General features: G+C 38.1%; 1 protein-coding gene across 1 annotated transcript in view; it reads right to left on the bottom strand.

Moving 5' to 3' along the window:
- SREK1 (splicing regulatory glutamic acid and lysine rich protein 1) overlaps positions 1 to 20,336 on the bottom strand; it is a gene marked incomplete at both ends in the record, with an annotated part of 32,731 nt that extends 12,395 nt beyond the window's left edge. Inside the window, 6 exons of the mRNA XM_082013641.1 lie at positions 468 to 598; positions 1,213 to 1,391; positions 2,407 to 2,571; positions 3,981 to 4,096; positions 11,761 to 11,894; positions 20,176 to 20,336. Of these exons, the coding sequence (XP_081869767.1) occupies positions 468 to 598; positions 1,213 to 1,391; positions 2,407 to 2,571; positions 3,981 to 4,096; positions 11,761 to 11,894; positions 20,176 to 20,336 (886 nt within the window). The remainder of the gene's footprint in view (positions 1 to 467; positions 599 to 1,212; positions 1,392 to 2,406; positions 2,572 to 3,980; positions 4,097 to 11,760; positions 11,895 to 20,175) is intronic.
- Positions 20,337 to 23,456: the final 3,120 nt, after the last annotated feature.

Below are 23,456 nucleotides of genomic sequence, written 5' to 3'. Positions count from 1 at the left end.
GTCTTGTGCTATGCTCTTCTTCATGCTAGCTCAGGAACAAAATTAACCTGCTGCAGATAAGGAAAGCATAATATTATTGCTTTCAGAACCATGCTAGCTCCTTCTGATCATGAAGTTATGGTATTAATGGGTGCTAGAGGAGAACAAACAAAATATAAAGCATTTCCTTTTAAAAGTTTGCAAGTACTTTGAAATTAAAAAGCACCAACACTAAGTATTAAGTTAGTATTAACTCTTATTTTTTAAAACATTCAGCGAGCATGTATCTGAAAATAAGACATGATGAAATAAAAAGTTAGGTTCATTCCACTGCTGTGTTGCATGAACACAATTTTGATTATTTTCTTTTTTTTCCACACACATATTGTTCATCTTTGAGTACCCTTTGTGTTTGAAAATGCTCTTAAGAGCATGTGCCAAAGTACACACAGAATGTGTCTGTTAGGTAAAGAACGTAATACACCTACCTGGCTCAATAGCAGCAGATATAAAAGACTGGGCTTCCCTTACTCTCTTCATCACTTCTTCCAGTTCCTTGGCAGCAGCTTGTGGTGTCATTTCAGGAGGCTTCACTATTGCGTTATTGGAGTGATTTATTCTAAATTCAGGGAAAATAAAACCTTTAACTCCCAAACACTTGAAAAGGGAAAATGAAAAACAACTAAGACAGCAAAAGACCTCAACTTCCATGTACGACTAAAAACTTCAAAGCTCAGCAAAACTACAGATTTGTCCTAACACTCATCTGTTCTAAGTATCTGAAATGTCTTTTATTGCTTTCAAATCTTACCACTTTTAAATAAATGCAGCACAGTATTTCTGTGTTAATGTATTTTCTAGTAGAAGTCTAGGAATCTATTTCTCTATGGCAGATCAAATCTCTACATTAAGGCATAGTAATTACATACACATCATATAGAAAGCTTAGTTAGTACTAAGGTCTCTGCAGATTCTTTCACTATTATAGCTTCCACTGCCTCAAGATTAAATATATTTTAAAATATATTTTACTCAGTGCCATCCATTTTCTTCTTAGAGAAAGTTATGCCCAAGCTTGAAATTGGAGTTTATAAAACTGTTCATTTGCTAACAGTAAGTCTTTACATTGAAAGAATACTCATCACAGCAGTTTCCTGCACATCGGAGTCATAAATGTATGAGGATACAAAGAAATCTCTCATTTAACAGTCATATGGATAATTAATTTCTTACTTCAGTGGCCTGTCTCCAAACATAACTCCATTAAAGGCAAGAGCTCGAGGTACAGAATTTTGGTCTGCAAATTCCACAAAAGCAAATCGTGTTGGTTGTGTCTCATCACCTGCCATTCGTACAAACTTGACTTCTCCAACTTGCTTAAAGAATTCAAGCAGCTGATCTGCTGTTGTAGTCTAGAAAGAGTTGAAGAGTTCAGCTGAAGTAAAATACATCATGAAAACCACTTATCCAATGTATCAGGTAATCAAAGAGCTACGGATTTTGGAAAGATCTCATTATTACACAGGTGACATGAATTTGGTAATGTTACACTAAGACAGACAAGATATTTTTTCTTCCATTAATCTAAAGAATATATTACAATTTAAAATAGTACAACCGCAAGCCCTAAAGTCCTACATCTACGTTAAAAAAAAATTTGCAGAAGATTTTGCACTTTTTCAGGCAACTCATTTGAAATAGCTGGTGATGAATTTCCTTACACACGTGTGTCCAAGCTGTTGACTGTGATTTTTGATCAATTAAAAAAAAAATCCAAACAATATTACAAGACTTAGCTTTTATCTGTTTTTCTAGTAGCTTGTTTTATTTAATCATGATCAACAGTACTTTTACACTCCATTAGATACTTTGGTAGTCAAAAAAAGCCAAAATAAAATACTTATATTGCCAGTCAAAAGCAAATCGTTTTTCAATTAATTCAATCAATTGCTGAAAAAACAAATTTCTGACCGACAATTTCTGCTTTCCTGTTATAGAAACTCAAGGCTATTTACGCTAATTTTGCAACTTCCACTAGGACACATCATTCCGTTTTACTGTACTTAAGCAACTGCACAGTGTTGTGGGGGACAGCTACCATGATCTCATGACTTCTAAGGCATTGCTCAGCTAACACAACCCAAGTGGACATTTGAACAATACACACAATCAGAAGTATGTTTCTTGAATTCAGCTACAGTGTGATTGCTCTGGTGTCCTGCCAAAATGAATTCCACAGTCCGGTCTGATCTGACTGGCACAGGAGCATTCAAAATTTGAAATATCACTAGTAAACAACAGATTTTTTTTTTTTTTTTAACTTCCTACTGTCATCAATCAACGAAAACTCTTAACATGTAAGATTAGAATTCATCAATTCCAATTCTACACCTTCCATTAGCATTTCCATTATGCAAAAAAAGCTACCTGGGAATTCAAGTTTCCAACATATACTGTTCTCCTGATTTCATCAATTTTGGATGGATCCACATTCCCCATAATTGGTGGCTGTGGTATTTCTCCCAGTGCCGTAATGTTAGGGTCCAGTGCTGCTGCTGGTATAGCCCCCAACGTGCCAAGTGAAACACCGAGCTGGAAAACACAAAAATAGAGTATGTTTTGCAAGCAAGCACTGGTGGGAGATACTTCACCTATTAATACTTGCCTGCCTTGTGCATTTCTGTAAAAATAAATCTAACAAATACCCACAATACTTTAAACTTCAAGGTTCCAGCTGAGCACTTTTTTCAAAGAATAAAAAACTACCCATAAATAACCTTCTATAGCTAAGATTTTCTGTTGACTATCAGTTAACACCTTATCAGAGAGGTCTGGCCAGGGATGCAGTATATCAACCTGAAAACATACAGGCTTGAATTTCTAATGCTTACAGTCAATCAAATTGCGTAAGATGCCTTCAGATACTGCTAATATTCTAATTTTTTTGCCACAAGATGTATTAGGAGTACACGAGGAACTGCTGAGCCCTTGCTCCGCAAGGGAAAAAGGGAATTTGCAGTGCCCAGGGCCAATTTGTTCAGTAATACATACCAGTTCAGAGCGACAGAAAAGGTACCTTCTGGACAAACACATCACATAAGGAAAGGTTAATTACCTAATTAAAGGTTGAAATGCGAAGGATATGAATTCTAAATCTTTCCCTCCAAGCTCAGTCACCTCCTAGAGAATGAGGACAATACAGCTCTCATTTTTGGAACTGGGTATTGAAATACCTCCTGGGGAACGTTACAAAAAAAGTCACTTAAAAATCACTACTAAATTGGTCTGCTGAGTTCCTGATTTGAATTTTATTTTCTCCACCTAAAAAGCAACTGCCTTTCCAGCAAACAAATTTTCTAACAAGTGTGAGAAATTCTCAACAAGGCACTAGTATTTTCCTTCTTATGTAACAAAAGAGAAAACTACTCTGTTGTAACTTGAAATTTTCCCTGACTAGGTCACAGCAGTTTGCTGATGTCGAGAAAGGCTTACAGAGGCAAAAGGGAGGAACTGAGAAGAAGTAGCAGCATCTAGGTCCTATGCTTTTTGTAGTGAAAACATTGTTAGGCAAACGGTCAAAAGGCCTATTGTTGAGATATCAAGTAAAAACACCCTAATGCAGCATTTTAATATTCTGAAGAACTGTGTCAATGTAACTCTCGTGTTTTAACACATTTTTACGACGTGGATAGCACTGTCACTGGACCAAATTCATGGGTCTAGGGAAAGACAATTAAAATGGACATAAGCAAAATCGGTATTTACCCACTATTTCACAAAATAATAATCTGTAAGAAACACCCAGGAAAGGCAGCACACGGATATCTTGTGACCTACCCTCAAAAGAGGCACCACAGCTAAACTCTCACTGATGTAGCACACAAGAGGACAAAATCCATGGATCAGATCATTCTCGTTCACTGAACAGGCTCTTGCTCTCAGAATAAAGCTACTGAGTGTAGAGGAAACCGGAAACCAAACAGCAACTGAGTTTTACTTACGGTAGTCAAAGGGGTTGGTGTAGGTATGGGAAGCAACCCTGCACCAGGCATCAGGCTTGTCATAGTAGGAGCAGGCGCCAATAGAGAAAGGGCTTTAGCTTCATCTGGGATCTTACCTGAAGAGCAAATGAAAGTGTTACACAGAGTTGGAACACTACACAGATGTTACTCTTTCTATGATTTTACAATTACCCTTGCATTTAAAAATGTAATAAACAACAATGAATCTATCTACCAGATCCTTACAAAGAAACAAATAAGAACTTAAGTTTTTCCTTTTACCCTGCTCTACTAGGAAAAACAAAAGTGAGCAAAACTTGCAAGACTAGCAATCTCATTAATGGATTATTATTTTAAAAACTGAATAATGTATACAATTATTTAACACTTTGAGCTATGGGTCACCTGTACTGGAAACTTAATGTTCATGAACCAAACGATATCAAGCATGGACGCTTTCCCAGGGCGGTGATTTCACGGTGATCGAAAGTTGTTTTACACATGACAACCGTTCGTGTTGGCTGCATCACTAATAGCACACAGAACATCAGATACAGAAAAGAAGAACATTTTTTAAAGTTTAATCCCCAGATATGGCAAATAACCAAATCAGTAAAAAAAAAAAAAAAAAAAAAAGAAAGAAAGAAAAAACAAAGTATGTGCTAACTGAAATTTGTGGGTTTTTTTAATTCCTCTGGTGCTACCTATTTTGGATGTAAAAATAAAAAAAACCCCAAAATAAAAACTACTGAACTACTGTGACTCCACAAACACATACTACAAGTGAAGTTGGAGGTGGAGGAAGGGAAGGCAGAAAAAAATTTAGGTTTGTATGTCTTACATTCTAGGTCACCTCAGTTTACCTGAAACTTTGATAAATTAGCTTTACATTTACTGAGATTGAAGAAAATCATAACTGATAAGCTAAGCCAGCTATATTTTCCCAAAATATGTATGTCCTACTATTTCAATGAGATTATGTCATGCTAAAAGTTTAAGTAATAGCTAATCAGAATTAAATGCAGGTTTCATTCAATGTTAACCACAGACTGCTAAATGATCTCCAAAAAATCTTCAACAACCAAAAGATTTAAAAGTTAAACAATTATGATCACAATTAAACATACATAAATTTGAAATGCAAAGTAATTTAAACTGGTACAACCATTAAACTAAACACTAAATTGAAAAACTACAGAAAGAAGTTCTAATTACACTAGGTATCTATAATCTATTCAAAATTACTGGCATAACTGTATATGGCTATCCAGCTGAGCCCTTTGGTATTACCCCATGCACTTTATAATAAAGTAAATGCTTTTCTTTAAACATTGTTTTAAAAGTCAAGGTATATACAAATACCATGCCAGTGGCTTTTACTGCTTTGGTTCAAACTGTGTACGTTTTAATTACAAAACCCTTAGCTTCTGGATTTAAAAATTAATGTATAAATATTCTTATCAAAAAAAGCAAAGTATGAGATAAGTTTCAAAACACTATGCAGTTTTAGCTATATGAGAGCCAACAGACCCCACAGGAAAACATAGTACTTTAAAAAAATAAGAAGAAAAAAGTATTGCAAACCTGTTCTACAGATCTGCAGCAAGGACTGGGTTGCAGTTGGATATGACCAAAGGACAAAACAAATCTAAATGAAACTTAATTTATATGTAGCATGGGTGGAATAGAAAAGATAAAGTAACAGTACCCATTTTTTTCTCATGCTTCCTATTTACATTTATTTTATTTATGTCAAATTTTGAGGCACCTTGCTCCTTAACATGTAACAAACCACTTGATTTTGCTATCTAAAGGAGAGAAATAGGAAAATAATTAGCACTTAAGAATTAACTGTGCAGTAATGACTTCCAGGGCTTTTTAAAAAAAACATGCATGAATCTGAGTCATCATCACAATGTTCAGCAGTCTTTACAGACCTCATTTTGAAGTCAGGCATGCAATGAGAGGTGTACCCGATTTGCCTGACTGCTCATGAGAATCAGGTACTTTCCTGCACATCCTGCCTAATATGTAGCTAACTAACAGGCTTTCGAATACACAGTTCCAGCAGCTGTGCATGTAAATTAGGCATAGAATTATGTATTAGTTCTTCCAAAAATCAAAATACTTAAGCGTTTTCAAATGACTACTTAACAGACCTTAACCTTATCCTGAACCTCGCAATTAACTGGATGCTCATGCAGGTTTCTACAGCATCAGACATGGCTGAAGTAAATAAAATGGCAGAAATGGCCCCTTAGAGTGGTGTGTCTGCATTCCAATTTAGATCCCTGGTCAGTAACATACATAAGTATATGCCTAATTTAAGTATGTGCTTACATACAGCCGATTAAATATACACTTAACCAGATAAACGTAAGAGATGCTTAGGCATTTAGCCCTTTTAAATAGGAACTGTTAGGCACATAACTAAACAGACGAGTCAAGTTCAGAAAGGTACTTAAATACAATCCTAAATGTAAAGTATATGGGTCGTCTTACTGAAATAATTGGATTTATTCATTTGCTCAAATGTTGCTCAAGGAATCCACTGAACAATTTCACTTAAGTGCACTGTTACAGCAGTTCAAAGTATGAATAACATGCACATCTAAATTGTAAAGTTAGCAGCATTCTTTCCATAATACGTTGGTCCTTCAACAATGTAGTGTTTAATTTTAAATACAAAATCTAGTTGGTCAGTTCCATGCCACAAACAAAAACTCATTTATTTTATTCAAGAGTGAGAAAGGGTCTATCTCTACAGACAGAACTCTGAAAATTTGCCTGTATATTAAAAGATACTGACTGTTCAAAAGATCCTTCTCCAGGTCAAACTTTTTAAACAATTCTATAGAAAACAAACTGTTGTGGGGGGGAAAAAAAAGAAACCCTGAAACATCTTGCCCATTTACTTCGCTGTTTTTAGACAATTTTGAAAAGCAAATTAATATGTGAGGCCAAATAAGCTCAACAGTTACAGGCTTTAAGTTTTATCTCCATTAATTTATTTCTAAAAGGAATACAGGCCCTCAAATATACCACAAAACATGTGGGTTATGACACAACAAATTAGGACACTTTAGGTTAAGAATAATTGTTTCTTTTTTTAAGCTAATGGTATTTAAAAGCTGAATGGAAATAAGATAAAGATATGTATTTTCTAATGAGGGAAACAGACAAAAATAAATATGCCACATCTATACCACATCCTCAGAAAGATTTCTTAGAACTTCTTGTGTTTAGTAAATTACAGATTCTATGATCTTTTACTTATTGATTCTTCACTTTGCAAAGGAATCTGGAAGCAGATGTAGATTAGCTCTGCACTGCCTAGAGACACCTTACGCTCCTTAGGAAATGTACAGTTATATTAAATACCAGTTACGCTTGTTACTTTTTTGTATCATCATAGCGCTGAAGAGCCCTAGTCAACCTAGGCCATACCAGAATCCATTTTGCTAAATGCTGAGTAGAAGTATCTGCATTAAGCATGTACTAATCACAGTATTTTTATCCCCCTCCAAGTGCTCACAAGAAATTAATTTCCTACTCTTTGTACTGAAACTACATGCTTAATCCTCCCCCTGCAAAACTGCTCCTGCAATAAGTTTTCTTGTTTTAAAAATACTTAAGAGTTCACATCTGCTCTAAACATAATTAAAGGAATTGTTATTTTCCTGCTATTTTAAATGGAAAATGCACACTTACAAGAAAAATAATTTCTGTGTGATCCAGTTCATTATTCCTATTGGATTTTGCAGCAGTGATGATTGAAGAGATTACATCTACTATCAATTACCTTAGCTGTCACAGCTAGACTCAGAGGTCACAAAGCAAAGCTCTTCTCAGCTGCAGTGCACAGCCTGGTGTGTTACCAGAGTGAAACCAACTGATCCCAATGGAGCTGGCTGGGAAGAGCAATGCCCTGAAAACTAGACACACCACCTGGTCCACCACTTCTGTTTCAGGGCTTCCATTTCACAAGAAGCAAGAACATCATTTAGGCATGAGAACCTTCTCAATCACTCCAGCATGAACTGCCAGGGCTTCTGAGACTGTGAGATGACAGAGAAGACACTTTTTTTCTTTCTTTTTTTTTTTTTTTAAATTCTTTTCTTGAAATAACCACCACTGGAGCATGTCAAAGTGCAATATACACATACATACACACACACACAGAGAATTGATTCAATCTTCCCACAAGTAACAGTGTTAAAGGACAGTGTGCCTCACATAACACATTTGAACCAAAACCTCAGGCTGCGTTTCTACTTATGAGTGGTAAACAGTTTTTTTCTGAAAATTACAAAAACAAAAGGATGAAATCTTACTGCCACTGACTTCACTGGAGCAAGGTTTCATCAGAAGCAAACAAGTATTTTATGACATTCAATATTCATGAAAGTTCAATTTCAGAAATAATTAATTTAAACTCTTTGTATGATACATAAATAGTAAGCCTTCTTTTAAACAGACCATGCAACCTAAAACAAAACTACTCTGCTGAGAAGAGAAAAAATAGCAGAAAAAGATCATTACTTTGTAAAGTTAATTTCTCCAGAAGTAAGTTTCAACTGTCCTTTGCCAAGAAAAACTCATAAAGCATAACATATGAAAGAATGTATCTTAAAGCAGATATATTTTTCACTGTTCCTGTCTTCTGACACAACGTGTTAACCTGTTGAATTTAGATTCAAATTTATCCCTAATTCACAGCATAAAAATTAATCATATTCTAAATTCTGTGTATACCATCCACCATTCATAAGCAGCTTCAGGTCAACTTCAAAATGTAACACTGTGAATGAACCCTTTACAAAACACCATTTTTACAGAACTGAAGTACCAGTTCACAAGTACAAGGGAAAGAGATTTAACAGAACAAAACAAAAAAGGGACAAAATAAAATAAAAATAAAAATAAAAGAAACAAAGGAAAGAAAGCAAAATAAAATAAAAACAGAGACAGGGCGTCCATCTTCAGCAGGCCAGACTTCGATCTCATTTCCCCCATGAAGGTTTCACTTGGCGGCAGGTTTAGTGGCATGGCAAACAATGCCTAACTCAGGCAAGTGTAACAGGTCTGCCTTGGCCAGTCTAGTCATCTAATAATGCACAAATATCACACAGAGAAAACATACAAAACCAAATTAATAGTCAAAATCCATCTACCAGATAATGTGGACATAAAATTTAGAATGATTAGGGTGGCATCTTTGTTTATCTTTCAACCTTTGTGTTCTCTAAGTATAATGTTTAAAGAAAAACCTACCAATAGACACACAAAAAAATCATATTTTGACAGTTCAATAATGTTACTTCACTTACAATTACATTTTTGTTAAATTGTTTATTAAATGTCAAAAAATTAACATTGTTTTCATTGTGTAGTCATTCCCTCATACTCCCTTGAATTACCACTGTTTAAATACGCTCCAATTTTCAGATTTTGTTCTGGTTTTTAAAACCAAGTTTTCAGAATTCCATTTTACCTCTCCTCTATGCTCAAATCGGCGCATGAAATGTTTTATTACTGGCACCGTTGGCCAAGGATGTAATTTTACCTCCCAGCAGAATATAGCCATCACTACTTCTAAAGCCTGTGATACACTCCACTGACTCCATCATACGATACAATCAAAAATATTGCGCTGTGGTCTCCAAAGCCATACTTGTTCCACACAATACATTCCTCAGAAAAGTTAAACCTGTATAAATTCACATCTTTTTATCTGTTAGGAAGTTACATGGAAACAGCATTCCGGCATTAAAAAAAAATTTTACCTCACAACCCAATCACTTGTTCACCTAATTACGCATAAACCTCTGGGGTCCAGAATGATTTTGAACAATGACAATTTTTCTATAATACATTCTCTCAGAAATGCCTAATAAGCCTGCTACAAATTGCGTTGGAACAAGATTTGTCAGAACTTTGATTTTTTTCTCCTTCCATTCGCTGCCTATCATCAAGAGACACGGGAAAATATATCTTTACCTGCCTGTTGCCATATCACGTCAGGCAGTGATCTCATCACAAGAAAAACACCAGGAAGTGTTGTTCATTCATTAGGTGGCAATCTTCCCTCTCTGGCAGTACTGAACCAGTGTTAAGGTCTTTTCGATGAAAGGTAAAACTAAGATCCTGAATAATACGTAGTGAATTATTTAGGGGCAATTTTTCAATAATAAGGAATCTGGTCCCATTAGCCTCTACACAGCTTCAAGTAGATACAGCAATATCCTCTTTGTGGTTTAAGAACAAGTTAAAAAATAAAACTAAAAAGCCCCCAAAACAAGGCATAAAAGCAACTAAAAATGTAGGCTTCACGAAGACAAATATATGTGCCATATGCCCCTATTAAAAAGGCTACAAGCATAGGCCGTATACTGTAGGTCAATATAGCCTTTAGTGAAAGTACTTATAGAGTCTATGAAATTTTGGAGACTTGTCAGAACATCCCAGGCCATTACTTCAGCAGCACTAATGTCATACTATCCAGATCACAATGTGACAAACATGCCAAAAATGGTACTCTGGGACCACTGTTAACAAACTCCATGAAGTCAAGAGTATTTTTTGAACCAAAACCTGACTCTTGCAGTTAAAAAAGTTATGTTAAAAGGAGGTATTTCTGGACTTGCTGCAGGTTGTAGTTCAATGGTTCTAAATATTGCTGTTCATGGCAAAACAGCTACCATGTTCAAAGTGAAGTTAAGTTCCCTCCACCAGCTGGAATGTTTCAGTCCAAGAGGCAAAAAGTCCAGAACCAGATGGGCAGATGCTCAGTTCCACAACGATCACAATGAAGTCAATGGGGCTTTGCCTAACTCAAGTGATACACCTACTGTAGGGCCATGTTTTATACAATTGTACTCAGATGTGGGATATCATACTAACAATAAGAAATAGCTTGTATTCAATGCATCTGTAAAAGTATGGCCTCAAAGCTAGCTAAAGGAACACTTGTAAATTTAGTATTCACCAAGAATTTTATTTTATCAAGAGATTTAAAAATATTTATGCTGCAAGCATTCTGTACAGATCACTGCATGTTTAAAGAGATATCTAAACCAAAAAGGAGTACCAGTATACATAAGAAAGCCTTTTTATGGCACACGAAGTAGTATTCTCCACAGTTAACAAGAAAGGAAAATTGAATTCTTTTAATTAAACTAGCAGGTAAACATTTATATTCAAACAGTAATTATCATCATGAATGCTAAATATTTTAGATCAGATGAATCTAAAATGGCCAAATGCATATATCATGTCTACAAGACAAAATTGGGGTTCAATCTAAAAGAAAAATAATCAGTATCTTAGAAAAACAAAAGGAAAAAAACCACCACCCACCACACCAAAAGTGATACATTTAAGATCCAAACTGCAACATTATTGGTACCAGAAAATTGCCTAATCTTTTTAGCACTCCATTGACTTCAGTGAGAACTCTGTGTGAGAACAAGCTTGCCAATGCAAGCCATATTGAAGGGAATTATTTTATCTCATTTTCCCTCAAAATATGTAGTAACTATGGAAAATTGAATTACCCTAACTTAAATCAACTATCTTTTTTCTAATGCTGAATTTCAATTAAAAATATATATTTGGGTTTCCCCATTCAATTTTCAATTTTATTTCAAGACTTTTTTTTCAAAAAGCAATAAAATAAAATAAAACAACAACAGAGCACCACCTCCTTACATGAAAAGCTTAAAACAATTAGCAGACACAACAAAGACCAACATTACAGAAGAATGCCTAAAATACCAACCTTCTGCGCAGGGCACAACTATCAAAGCTCTGTCAATAAAAACCGTGTTAGTGAGATGCTGGGCCACACCAACACTCGATGCTTCACGAAACTTAATATAACATACTTTGGAGGAAAAAGCAAGAGGTGCGTTGCTGCAAGATAAAAGGAAAAACACAATTAGTCATATTAAATAATTGTATGCATGTACTTTTAACTATTACTCCTTAATAAAACAATAAGTTTAGGAATTCCTGGAAAAGCTAACCAAAAAGCAAGAGTACAGAAATTTACTAATTTTCATACTTACTATGTCACTGAAAAAAGCATAGCATAGCACCTCCTCCTTTTTAAAGGAAACTTAAGAAAGCCAAAATCCCAAATTAACAAGGCTAATTGCCTTTTATAACCTTGCTAAACAACATTGTCCAGTATATTCCAAATTACTATTGTAAGCAGCATATTTACTTGACATATTTGTCAAGGAAATGATTTATAGTTTATCTTTTTTCCTCCAAATAATCCTTGTTTAGGAAAGTCAAACAACAAGCCCAGTCATTTTTCAGTGGGTCCTTCAGATATTAGCCCATAATAACGGATATTCTTTCTTAGGTCTTCATGAAAGCATGTTCATTAATTCTTATTAAGAAAAAAGCAGTTCTTGAGAGTTCTTTCAAATGTTACATCTTAGTTCACTATATGTAATAACAATCCTTTTATCATCTGCCTTAGTTTGGCATAGTGTAGTATGAGATAACACTGGAGGAGGTAGAAGGAATTCACTATTCGGCTAGAAGAATAAAGACAATTTGTAATTTGCTTTTCCATTAAAAAGTATACCAACAGAGATGGCAGAAAGCACAACGTGTAAACACTGTAATCTTGATTAAAATCAAAGAAGTCTGCTTTAAAAAAAATGTACTCCCTAGTGAAGGTTTGTAACTTTTATAGAAGGAGTTTATTTCTTTGTATGAAGGAAGTACAGGTGAAATCTTCAAAGAGAGAATGCAATAGGGGATCACTGGAACATCAGCAATTTCCATTTGAAAAGACCATCTCTCTTCTAGCAAAGCAGTAACTCTTGGAAACTATACTGCCTAAACTGTCTCATCCTGACCATCCCTCAACTGAAACACTTGTCAACTTTCTGGAAGTACCAGAAGCAGTTCAAGTTTAGCCCAACCAACCCTGTAGTCCCTCAAATTCCAAGCAGGTACTCCCAAAGTTGTTCTATGGCATTAATTATACTTTAGATTTTAAATACAAGACCAGAAGTTTTTGACACATTATTTCATCATATTAATTGCATAAAGGAACCAAGAACTTGGTATGAGGCAGACAGACTGGTATGTTTCTGGTTACCAGAAAGGTAAGACCTTGGTAAAATATCTAGAGAGCCAGCCAATAACCGCATGCAACACTACAGGCTTGGAGAAGAGTGGCTGGAGAGCTGCCCGGCAGAAAAGGACCTGGGGGTGCTGGTTGACAGCCGGCTGAACATGAGCCAGCAGTGTGCCCAGGTGGCCAAGAAGGCCAACAGCATCCTAGCCTGTATCAGCAATAGTGTGGCCAGCAGAAGTAGGGAAGTGATTGTGCCCCTGTACTCAGCACTGGTGAGGCCACACTTCAAACCCTGTGTTCAGTTTTGGGTCCCTCACTATAAGAGGGATATTGAGTTGCTGGAGCATGACCAGAGAAGGGCAACAAAGCTGGTGAGGGGTCTGGAGCACAAATCTTATGAGGAACAGCTGAGGGAACTGGGGTTGTTCAGTCTGGAGAAGAGAAGGCTGAGGGGAGACCTTGCCGCTCTCTACAACTACTTGAAAGGGGGTTGTGGTGAGGTGGGTGTTGGTCTCTTCTCCCACATAACCAGCGATAGAACGAGAGGAAATGGCCTCGAGTTGCACCAGGAGAGGTTTAGATTGGATATTAAGAAAAATTTCTTCACTGAGAGAGTGGTCAAACATTGGAACAGGCTGCCCATGGAAGTGGTGGAGTCACCATCACTGGAAGTATTCAAAAGACATGTGGATGTGGCACTTAGGAGATGGTTTAGTGGGCATGGTGTTGGGCTGACAGTGGGACTTGATGACCTTAAAAGGTCTTTTCCAACCTTAATGATTCTATGAAAATTCTGTGAAAACAGATACACCAGGGAGGCAAAAATAAACAGGGACTAGAACAGACATAAATATGAAAATCAACCCTACGCAATTTAGAAAAACATTGCAAAATGGCTACATTTCTTTTACCCATTTATTTTCTTTGTAGTGGCCAATGTTTCCACTGTTTTAAGTTTCCACATTCAGGAAGGAAATAATTGTATAGAATGGCTTCTAACCCACCTATACGGTCTTCGTTCAGAACAGTTTCCAACATCAGAGGTGACAGCAAGCTATGACTCAGCAAAAATGTTTGCATTCAACTTTTAATTTTACATATTCAGACTTCACTGACTGCACACATTTTTTTTAATGGCCACAGGTTTTTTTTTTCTTTGTTTTGGTTTGTTGGGAGTAAAGTGGAAAAGGATCTCTGTGTGTGAGTTGGGAGGAGAGGGTGCTTTGGGTTTCGTTGTTATTTTGGGGGGTTGGTTTGTTTGTTTTTAAATACACATTCCAATGTTACAACTGAAATGGCTGAAGCCTCCACTGAAGATTCTGTGGTCCAGACTATTGAAGATTTCTAACATCTCCTGTTTTTTTCCTTTTTTTGTTGCTAACTCAAGACCATAATTCTGTTCCAGGCCCGATAAATAATCCTTATAAATTTCAACATCTATAGAGCCAGGTCTGACGAGTGTATTTTTTACAATATTCTCTCCTCCTGTATTTCCTGGATTTCAATCATAAAACCTATACAGAAATTATGTTAAAAAATATTAACATCAGAACACTGCCACAAACAAGGCTGTAAAATAAAGTCTTGGTACAAAGTGTTTTCTGAAGGTTACAGAGGAGAAATTCTCTCTAAGATGACCACCACTGCAGAAAACGTATCAATGCTGCATCTACATCAAGGGAGATTACTAAGATCCAAAAGACCTAAAATTCTAAAAGGTTTCACAGTGGTTAAGCCTTCTCCTTTTACAATGTGGGCCTCCTAAACCTCCCAGCAGGCTTCTTGAGAGTTTTTCTTAAAACATAAGAGATTCTAATTCCTTTTGTTTCATTTTCTTCTGCTAACCTGTTCTGAGGCTGAATTGAGATAGAGTCATAGTCTTCTTCCCAAGGCTACAAAGCACCAATCCAAAAAAGCAAGTCCTACATCTCTGATTCAAAGTTACTATAATCCAGTTTCTTCAGGAAAGCAAGCAAACTTAAAAAGGAAATAGATATCTAAATAGTATTCAGACAGTTCTGCCATTTTTGTTTTCCTTTGTAGGGAGACAGTAACATCCACCTCCAACAGAATAACAACCAACTAAAAACATTTCATAAGAATGACCTCTTGAGAAAGTTACAGTGAAAAATCAAATAAAAGGCTACAAAACATTCCTCTAAGGATCTGAATTTTGTCAGGGTGGTGGTGGTGGTGAAGACAACAGAAATTTATAATTTATAAAAATAAGATGTTATGGAGTAATTGTGCAAATCACATTTAAATAAGGCTCTGTGTGTTTTATCTCAAAGGCCTCATCTATACTGGAGTCACTGCAGGATATGACAATGTCTAAGAAACACTTGTGTATTCTAGCCTCCCAAGACCACTACAGACCATCCAGAAGCAAACAGTATTACACAGCAGGGCCTTCAACACCTAAAGCAGACAGTTTGTGCCTCCCTGCTTTCAAACAACTCATTCTGCAAAAATCCAACTGTTGCTCAACAAAGCTTTTCAACATTTAACTGTTCAAAAATCCTCGTACAGCCACATTTGAAGGCTTATTGCTACAAACATAATTTTGAAGGCTTCTCTAAAACAGAGACTTCAACTGGGTGACAAGTGTAACACAAAAGCATGACTGGGACTAACAATCTGATTACAGACATCACTGGTCTCCTAGTAAGCCAAAAAACAACTCTAAGCCATATGAGTGGTGGGCGTACTGGAGTACATACCAAAGGCAAAAGACCTGTCAACCCTACAAACCAGCTTCAGATTTCAACTGTACTGCAAACTGAAAGTGATCTATAAAAACTGGTCTCAAGTCTTGTTCAGAATCATGACAAAAAGAAGCTATGCTTCATTTTCTCACAAAAGTCTATTTAAACAGTCAACAGAAAGGTAGCAAATTAATACTTTCTTGAACACATTTTGTAAATTTAAATATAAGTAACTTTAGGCTGTTAAAAGCAACACATAAGAGACAAACGTTTTAGGGAACATTCTACAGAGCAGGGAACACAGTATACCCTCTCATGCTCTTGCATATTCAAATATCAGCATGATCACGTGTATGGTTTCTTGGAGACCTTTTGCACATGCAGGCTTGCAGGAGTCTCCTTCCTACCTCCTTAATGTCCTCTGTGTATTCCCACTTGAGAAAACTCAGTAAGCACTGAAGATTTTGCAAATGGTGAACTAAGAAGTTCTTGTTTAACAGTGACAGCAATTCTCCTTTCCCAACATGGGAATTCAGATCTCTAACCAATCAGGACCATACAGGGATATTCAAAACTTCAGGATTTTTCCTCAGATTTTGTGACGAAGTATGACTGTAGCTGACAGCAAAGGCCCACTAAAGGCATCCTCCTCTACATAGAAGTAGCAAATCCACATGAAGGCCTGCCCTGGTGTAGTAACAACTCCTAGTACATAAACCAATTCTCTTACACAGGCTGTGGTTGTAGTACTATTTTCTGTTCTTCTTGACTTTTTCATCCTATCTAACCATAATTTGCCACGTTATTTTCATGTAAACGTATAAACTTTCTTTACAATATTTAAGTCTTTAGCTTCAGGAAGAAAGCAGAAGTCATGTGATAAAATTAGAAACCTGCAATTCGGTCATCCTGCTCTCCTCAAGACATAAGCAAAAGGGGAAATACTACACATACAAGGAAATTAAGAAACCAAACAACATAGAAATCATTTATTCTGAAAGGATTTTACAATCACCTCTTGCTTCATTTCTGAGCATACTTCATATAAAGCTGGTTGGGATGAAAAAAAAGGCAAATTGTCAAAGGGTCTCTGACTATCCTTCTTTTCAAGGTTAGAACTCTGTTTATGGGACAGGGAAGAAGAGATGACCAAAAAGCTAGGTAACAAAGTGGAATAAAATGGGGTCTTTGAGCACTGAAAGCCACCCATAGCAGTCTTTAAGAGACAAGTCTTACAAGGAAAGGGTTAAAAAGTCTCATGAAATCTTAAGTTTCTTGTGCAAATTTTTGACACCAGTGACCAAGAAGGTTAAACCAATACAGCAAACGGACAAGCATAATAAAAGATAAACTCTGCTGGTCTCTAAGATATGATAATCAAACACAAATTAAGAGTGAAATGAGTGGATTAAAAAAAAACCCCAACAAACCCTTTTCCCACCTCAACATAACCTACACTTGCTTACTGATGTTATTCAAGGCCCACAAATAGGTGCTTTCAATTTTTAAGATTAAAATTTCAATGGAAAGCCTTCCAGAGAGCAGAACAGTATATAGTTGTACAATCAAGGAAAAGCTGACATTTTCTTGTAAGAAAAGAAATAAATTTTATTTTTAAATAAAAACAAAGTTTTAAAATGAAAAAAACAGGCACCACTACCAAGCAGCTCTAACCCACTGAAAGATGGTTCATGTTAACGGTTTTTCAATTAAAAGAACTACTGCTTGCAGTGCAAATGAAGCCTCACTGACAAGTAGCTAAAATTGGGATGATGAACATATGGAAACAACTTCTTCACTGCCAAGAGTTTCCAATGCCCTCAACACTAAGTCTGAAGGTGGACTACTCGCAGTTCACATAAGCTTCTTTGGAATGTAAAAGTAGTAACAAAGTAACATTTACTGTCATCTGCATAAAGTGTGACTGCCTCTAATATACAGGACACAAACCTCCCCACAGAGAACCAGCCTTTCAGGAACACTGCAGGTATGAACTCCATTCTTCTTAACAGGGTGTCTGATTAGCAGTGACTGAAGAAACTGAAGGACTTTGATCAATGAAGATAAAAAAAATGAAGTGACAAACTACCAAAAAGCATAGCACAACTTAATGCAACATTCATTAAAAAAGTCTTCCCAATCAATTTAAGATACAAAATAAAGGACCCTAACAGAAACTGCTACTTTAAAAACACAGCCTTAAGATATTACTGGGAAAAGTCACTGGGTTCAGGAAGGTTACTGGGAATACTGAGGAGTCATCTTAAAGAGTCTGTATTTATTTAACGTGTTAAAAAACTGAGATGGTTTCTCTCTTCCTCTCCACATTTTGGAAGCAAATTTCCCTTTTAATTTAAGTAATAGAAATAATTGATTTTATAAAAATCTAGGCCTTAAATCATTAAATATTTAAGGAAAAAGCAGTAGCAGAAAATAATTTTCACAAATTGCAGACATCTATTGTAGCATCTTTTTGCTTGGGATGCCTTTGCTTCCCATGCACTCATCAATGAAACTCCATTTTCTGAATTTATCATATTATTCAAATGCATTTTCAGTCAATAGAAAGCATGTCTTTTTCTGTTTCATAAGGAGGGCATTAGAGTACATAGTTATTTGTTTTTCCAAGGTACTAATCTGAAAGTCATATCAATTAGGCAACTATTAGGCAAGAAAACCCATCTTAAAGTTATGCATAAAAACTGTAAATAAAACCAAGAGCAAAATAAGTAATCACAATTCCTTATCCCATCTCTGAAAACTAAACTGATCATTTAGAAGTGATGTTTACAGCATTATAACCTTGAAACTCCCAAATTAAACCCTACTACCGTTTTATGGGATTTTACTATTTTAGGTGTATAGATGCACCAGCAAAATTTTATATATAGGCACAAACATGATTTGCATATGAATGTCGAGAAAGTATCTATTTGCCTTAAAATCTGTTACATAACTTAGTGAAAAATAGGAGCAACAGCTATAACAAATAATATATTTGATCAGGAGAAAACTGAAGTGTATTAAGAAACAATGTGGAATACATCCAAAAGTAAAACTCCAGAAAACCGTGTAAAAACAACCATAAATTTATTAAAGAGTGTTTAAAACTCAGTAAGGCTGTTTTAAGCCTATCTCTACATGAATGGATGCCTATTACATATGCTTTATACACATACATAAATCATATTTAATTTTTCTGAATGGTCCCCATTCAAAGCTACTCAGATGTAGTGTAGTAACATATAGAAATGGATAAATACCAACTTTTTCACAGGTTAGTTTTAAAAATGGAAATTTTATTCGTCTGAACGTCATCTTTGTACTAAAATTAAAGTATCTGGGTGCGAATTACTCCCTCCCCATTGCACTATTCCTATTTAATATTTGTAAGAAAAAATGAAAAGGTAAATGGTTTGAAAGCACACGCCTGTCATTCACTTCCTAGTACAACAGATGCGTTAAGAAAAAAATATTTATTTTCATCTCCTGCTCTGTCAATCACCATCCGCCTGGGAGAAACACTGAGGTTTGCAAAATAACAATATTATCTCCCATCTAAGTGCATCCCTCGCATGCAGCTGACATCATGAGAACAGCTACAATTCAGAGAAATGTGTAATGTCCGTTATTAACTTTCATTTATTGCACACACGTCTTATGACGGGCATTTCAGATCACAAGGCAGGGCAGGTTCCCTCCCTCTGTGAAGAGCTATTTTGGCTTCTGTTCGAGCAGCCTTTTCCCGGGGGTGGGGTGGGGGTGGGGGAAAAGGGGGAGGTGGGGGAAGTGGGGGAGGTGGGGGAAGTGGGGGAGGTGGGGGAGGGGAGAACGGGGAGGGGAAGAGTTAGTCCCAGCGGCACGCACCGGCCGGGCAGCGCGGCCTGCCAAGCCAGCCGGGCGGGCGTCGGGCCTGGGGCTCTCTCGCCCTACCCCCCCTCCACTCAATCTGAGCAAACAGAAAGGTGGGCCACAGAAAGGTTTTCAGGAAAAGGGGGGGAAAAGACCCGCGCCGGGGCAGCCTTGGCAGAAGCATACGCTGCTCGCCATGCCTTTGCCTGTGATTGGTGCCAGCACCCCACAGCAGGCGGCCCCCGCCACGAGACCGCAAAGCTCGCCGCGCCGGAGATGCCACGGCTGCTCCCTCCCTCTGGGCCGGGGCCGCCATCTTAAGTCCGGGCGAAGCTCCTGTCCGCTACCGTTCTTGCCATACAAAGGGGTGGAACCACGTGACCCCCTCCCCATGCGGGAAGTTCTGGTGCCCACAACCAAGATGGGACGTAGGGCCTTCTCCCTCTTTCCCTCCCTTCCCCCCCCCCCCCGGACCCTCTAGGCCTCTTCCTCCTCCCAAGTCTCTATCGCTCCGGCGGCCGGCGCAGTCCCCACTTACTCCGGGGGATAGAGGCGCAACTCCTCGATATCTCCCAGGAAGCCGAAAAGAGTTCGCATCTGCTCACTGGTCACTGCCGACGACAGGTTCGTGACCTGGATGACAGACGTGGGGCCCAAGGGGAAGCCCAGCGGCACCCCTATCCCTCCGCTGTTCATCATGGCGGAGCCTGCACGACCGCTCCACTCGCGGCGGTGCCACACACAGCCGGAGAGGCGGGCCTGACGACAGAGAGGAGCGCGCGGTGCTTGCCAGAGCGTCCTAGCGCGCGGGCGCTCTAGCGGCAGACTCGACCGCTCCCTGGCGGAGTTTATGGGCGGGCAGACGTTCGGCCCCTGCCAGCTCGGGGCTGCTGGGGGAGCGGCGGCCGCGAGGGCAAGACCCTCGCTTCCCAAAGAACCGGCCGGGCTGCCGTTGCCAGTGCGGGGTCGTTAACGGCCGCGTCGTCCCGTCCCGTCCCGTCCTCTGTTAAACGCAGAGACTGCGCGCTGGGCGCGCGCTGCCGCTGGACCTGCGCAGGCGGGTGCGAGGCGGGGGGAGGGAAGGGGAAGCGGCGCGCGGGAAGCAGCAAGCCCTCCGCCTAGCGGCGGCTCGAGCGTTCCCCCTCGCGTGGAGGCCCCGCGCCGGCCGGCCCCCTTCCCCTTCGGCAGCGCGGGAGGGTACGCGGCGCGAAGCCGCCGTCCCGCCGCCCCTCGGTGCGAAACTTGGCTTGTCGGGGGTCGTGAACCGGTCGGGCCCGACACCCACCCGGCGCTCCGCCCGCCAATGAAAACTTGCCGACACGAAATGGAAGAAAAAACGGGGATTTCCCAATTCGAGGCTCTTCTGGTAGCCAGGTTCAGTAAGGGGCAGCTGAATTACCCTGGGAATAAAGCGTTGAAAACGCTCTAGCTTTAAACAGGAAGGGGTGGTAATGGAGCCAGTTGTTAATGGCTTAGGTTACAACTTGACTGGGAATCTGTCCCAATTAAATTCATTTTACCTGGAGTTACGGTTCACGTTCTCTTTAAAAAATAAATTAATTGGAGAAAATGAGACCGAGTACTGTGCATGTGGGTGATCACTGCAAAGGATCTAACTGCCATCTTTCTTTGGTGGTAAACTGTGCCTCTTGGCACTGAAAGATTTAGGGTTTCAGACATGAGTATTTTACCTTTCAAAGGCTTTCCATGCCCCAAACCTGAACTGAGAAGGGAGTGAAGTATTTTTGAAGCTATCTGGGCTGAAAACGATTGCAAATTTGTGATACTTCCCTGAGCAAGTAGGTCAGTTGCTACGGACTCTCCATAGGTAAGTCTGGGTAGTGCTTCCTTTATAGATGCTTAGTATGTTACAGAACTTTTTGTAATTCCAAGGAATTTATTTCCTTTTAAAATGCCTATGCATATGTTTCATGTAGTACTTATTTCAAAACGAGAATCGGTGCACTCAAATTCTTTTTCTAAATTAAATCCATATTCCAAAAGTACTAGATCTGAGATTGAAGTTAAATCCTTTCTTTCAGCCATCCTGGTAGCTTTTAATTAGCCTAAATTCAGAGAACTTTAACTGGAAAATCTTTTGTTATATATTGTGCAAAATTAAACTCTGGTATGATTATTGTGTCTATAGGAACATTATCTAAAGATTTCCTGTGTTTTTACTGATATGTCTCATCCAAAGATGGTTAGCAGAGGTGTAGAAGCTATTACTGCTTTGAACATTCTCATCCTTTCTCCTCACGTCTCTCAGTGGAGGGTATTGGAAAAATGAGCTCTAAAATTCACAGAAAAGTTCTGTGATGTCAGAACTGACTGGGATACCCTCCTTCAGGTAAAGCTTTTAACAGAAATTCTGAGCTACTGCTCTGCTTACCAAAAAAACCTGCTTAAATTGTGTAGTTGTCAGTTCCTGCCATAGGACAAAACGAGCTTGGAAAATAATACCAGTAAATAAATTAATTTGGATTTCAGAATAATAACAAGAAAAAAAACCCAAAACACAATGCTGAAAGCATTGGTTCACACAGGCTGCCATTAAACTGCCAGAAGCAAACAATGACTACTTTAGCCAAACTGTTCAAAATTTAAAAGATTTTAAGAGTTACTCCATCTCCTGTAATAAAAAACAGAGCTACTGAGAAAAAAAGTTTAATAAAATGGGTACACATGCAGAAAGAGAATCGATGTACAAGCAGTGGCCTAACATCATCTCTCTCATCAACAGTTAACCGACCTGCATTAACATCTTTGTTGCTGTAGGCTAGGAGAAAACTTCAGCTGTGACCTAAGTGGATTAATACATGTAGGAGCTTCTTTTCAGTTTTGCTGACCTTTTTTTATGCTTTTTAGCAACTGTATTGGTGCACTTAGATTCAGTAAATAAATTCTTTCATTTTACCTTCACCTTGCCTGTACAGGCAATGACGTCAGGTTAACTAGCAAAGACCAAGGCATTCCATGCCTGCAGTGCAGAAATCCTTCAGCTTCTCCCAGCTGGGGATCCCAGCATCAGTCTCCTGACAATCCACACAACAGATTTTGACTGATCTCCAGTCCTGGAACTCTAACCATGATTTCAGAAAGCCCTTTGCAATTGTGCAGTTACCCAGAGTTGATGGGGTGCCTGGGAAAACAGCTTTACGGTCATTGCATTAAATTCTCAAAAATATGCGTTAACACCTTTCTGGAAGAACAAAGTTATTACTTAAAAATTCCTATTCTTCATATGTAAAAACAGGTGTAAACTATGCTTCAGAGAGAACTGATTTATCAGCAACAATTGTGACTGAAAATTCTTTCAATTTCCTTCAAAGCTGCTCCAGAAATTAGACTGAGGGGGACTTTGCAATTCATTGAGCACAGTTTTCAGACATTGTGAAGGCAAATTATTAATGATAAGCCATCCATGCATCAACAAGATGCGTGTTCAGGAGAACAAAGAAGGAATCATTTCTGAAAACAGAGAATGGGTTTTTTTAGAGGTACAGAGAAAATCTCAGAATAAGGAGCATTTGCTTGCCCTTACAACAGCATATCTTTTCTGCTTCATTAATCAGCTGAGTTTTTCCTGTGTATAGAAAATAATCTTCCCCTAAACCTGCATCATTCCCTTTTCTTTGTAGATTCTGAAAACCAGCAGCAATACATAAAAAGATCATGAAACTTAAATTCCACGTTACCTACATGTAAAATGGTAAAGTTTTTAAATGAAAGCAACCATTAAAGTTTAGTCTAAGATTGTATTTCCTGATCTTTCCACAAGGTTTAAAAAGCATTTACTGGGAAATGTTAACTGCAAGT

Source organism: Phaethon aethereus (assembly GCF_964289735.1).
Source record: "Phaethon aethereus genome assembly, chromosome: Z".
Taxonomy (NCBI): domain Eukaryota; kingdom Metazoa; phylum Chordata; class Aves; order Phaethontiformes; family Phaethontidae; genus Phaethon; species Phaethon aethereus.
This window is presented reverse-complemented; position numbering and strand designations above follow the sequence as displayed.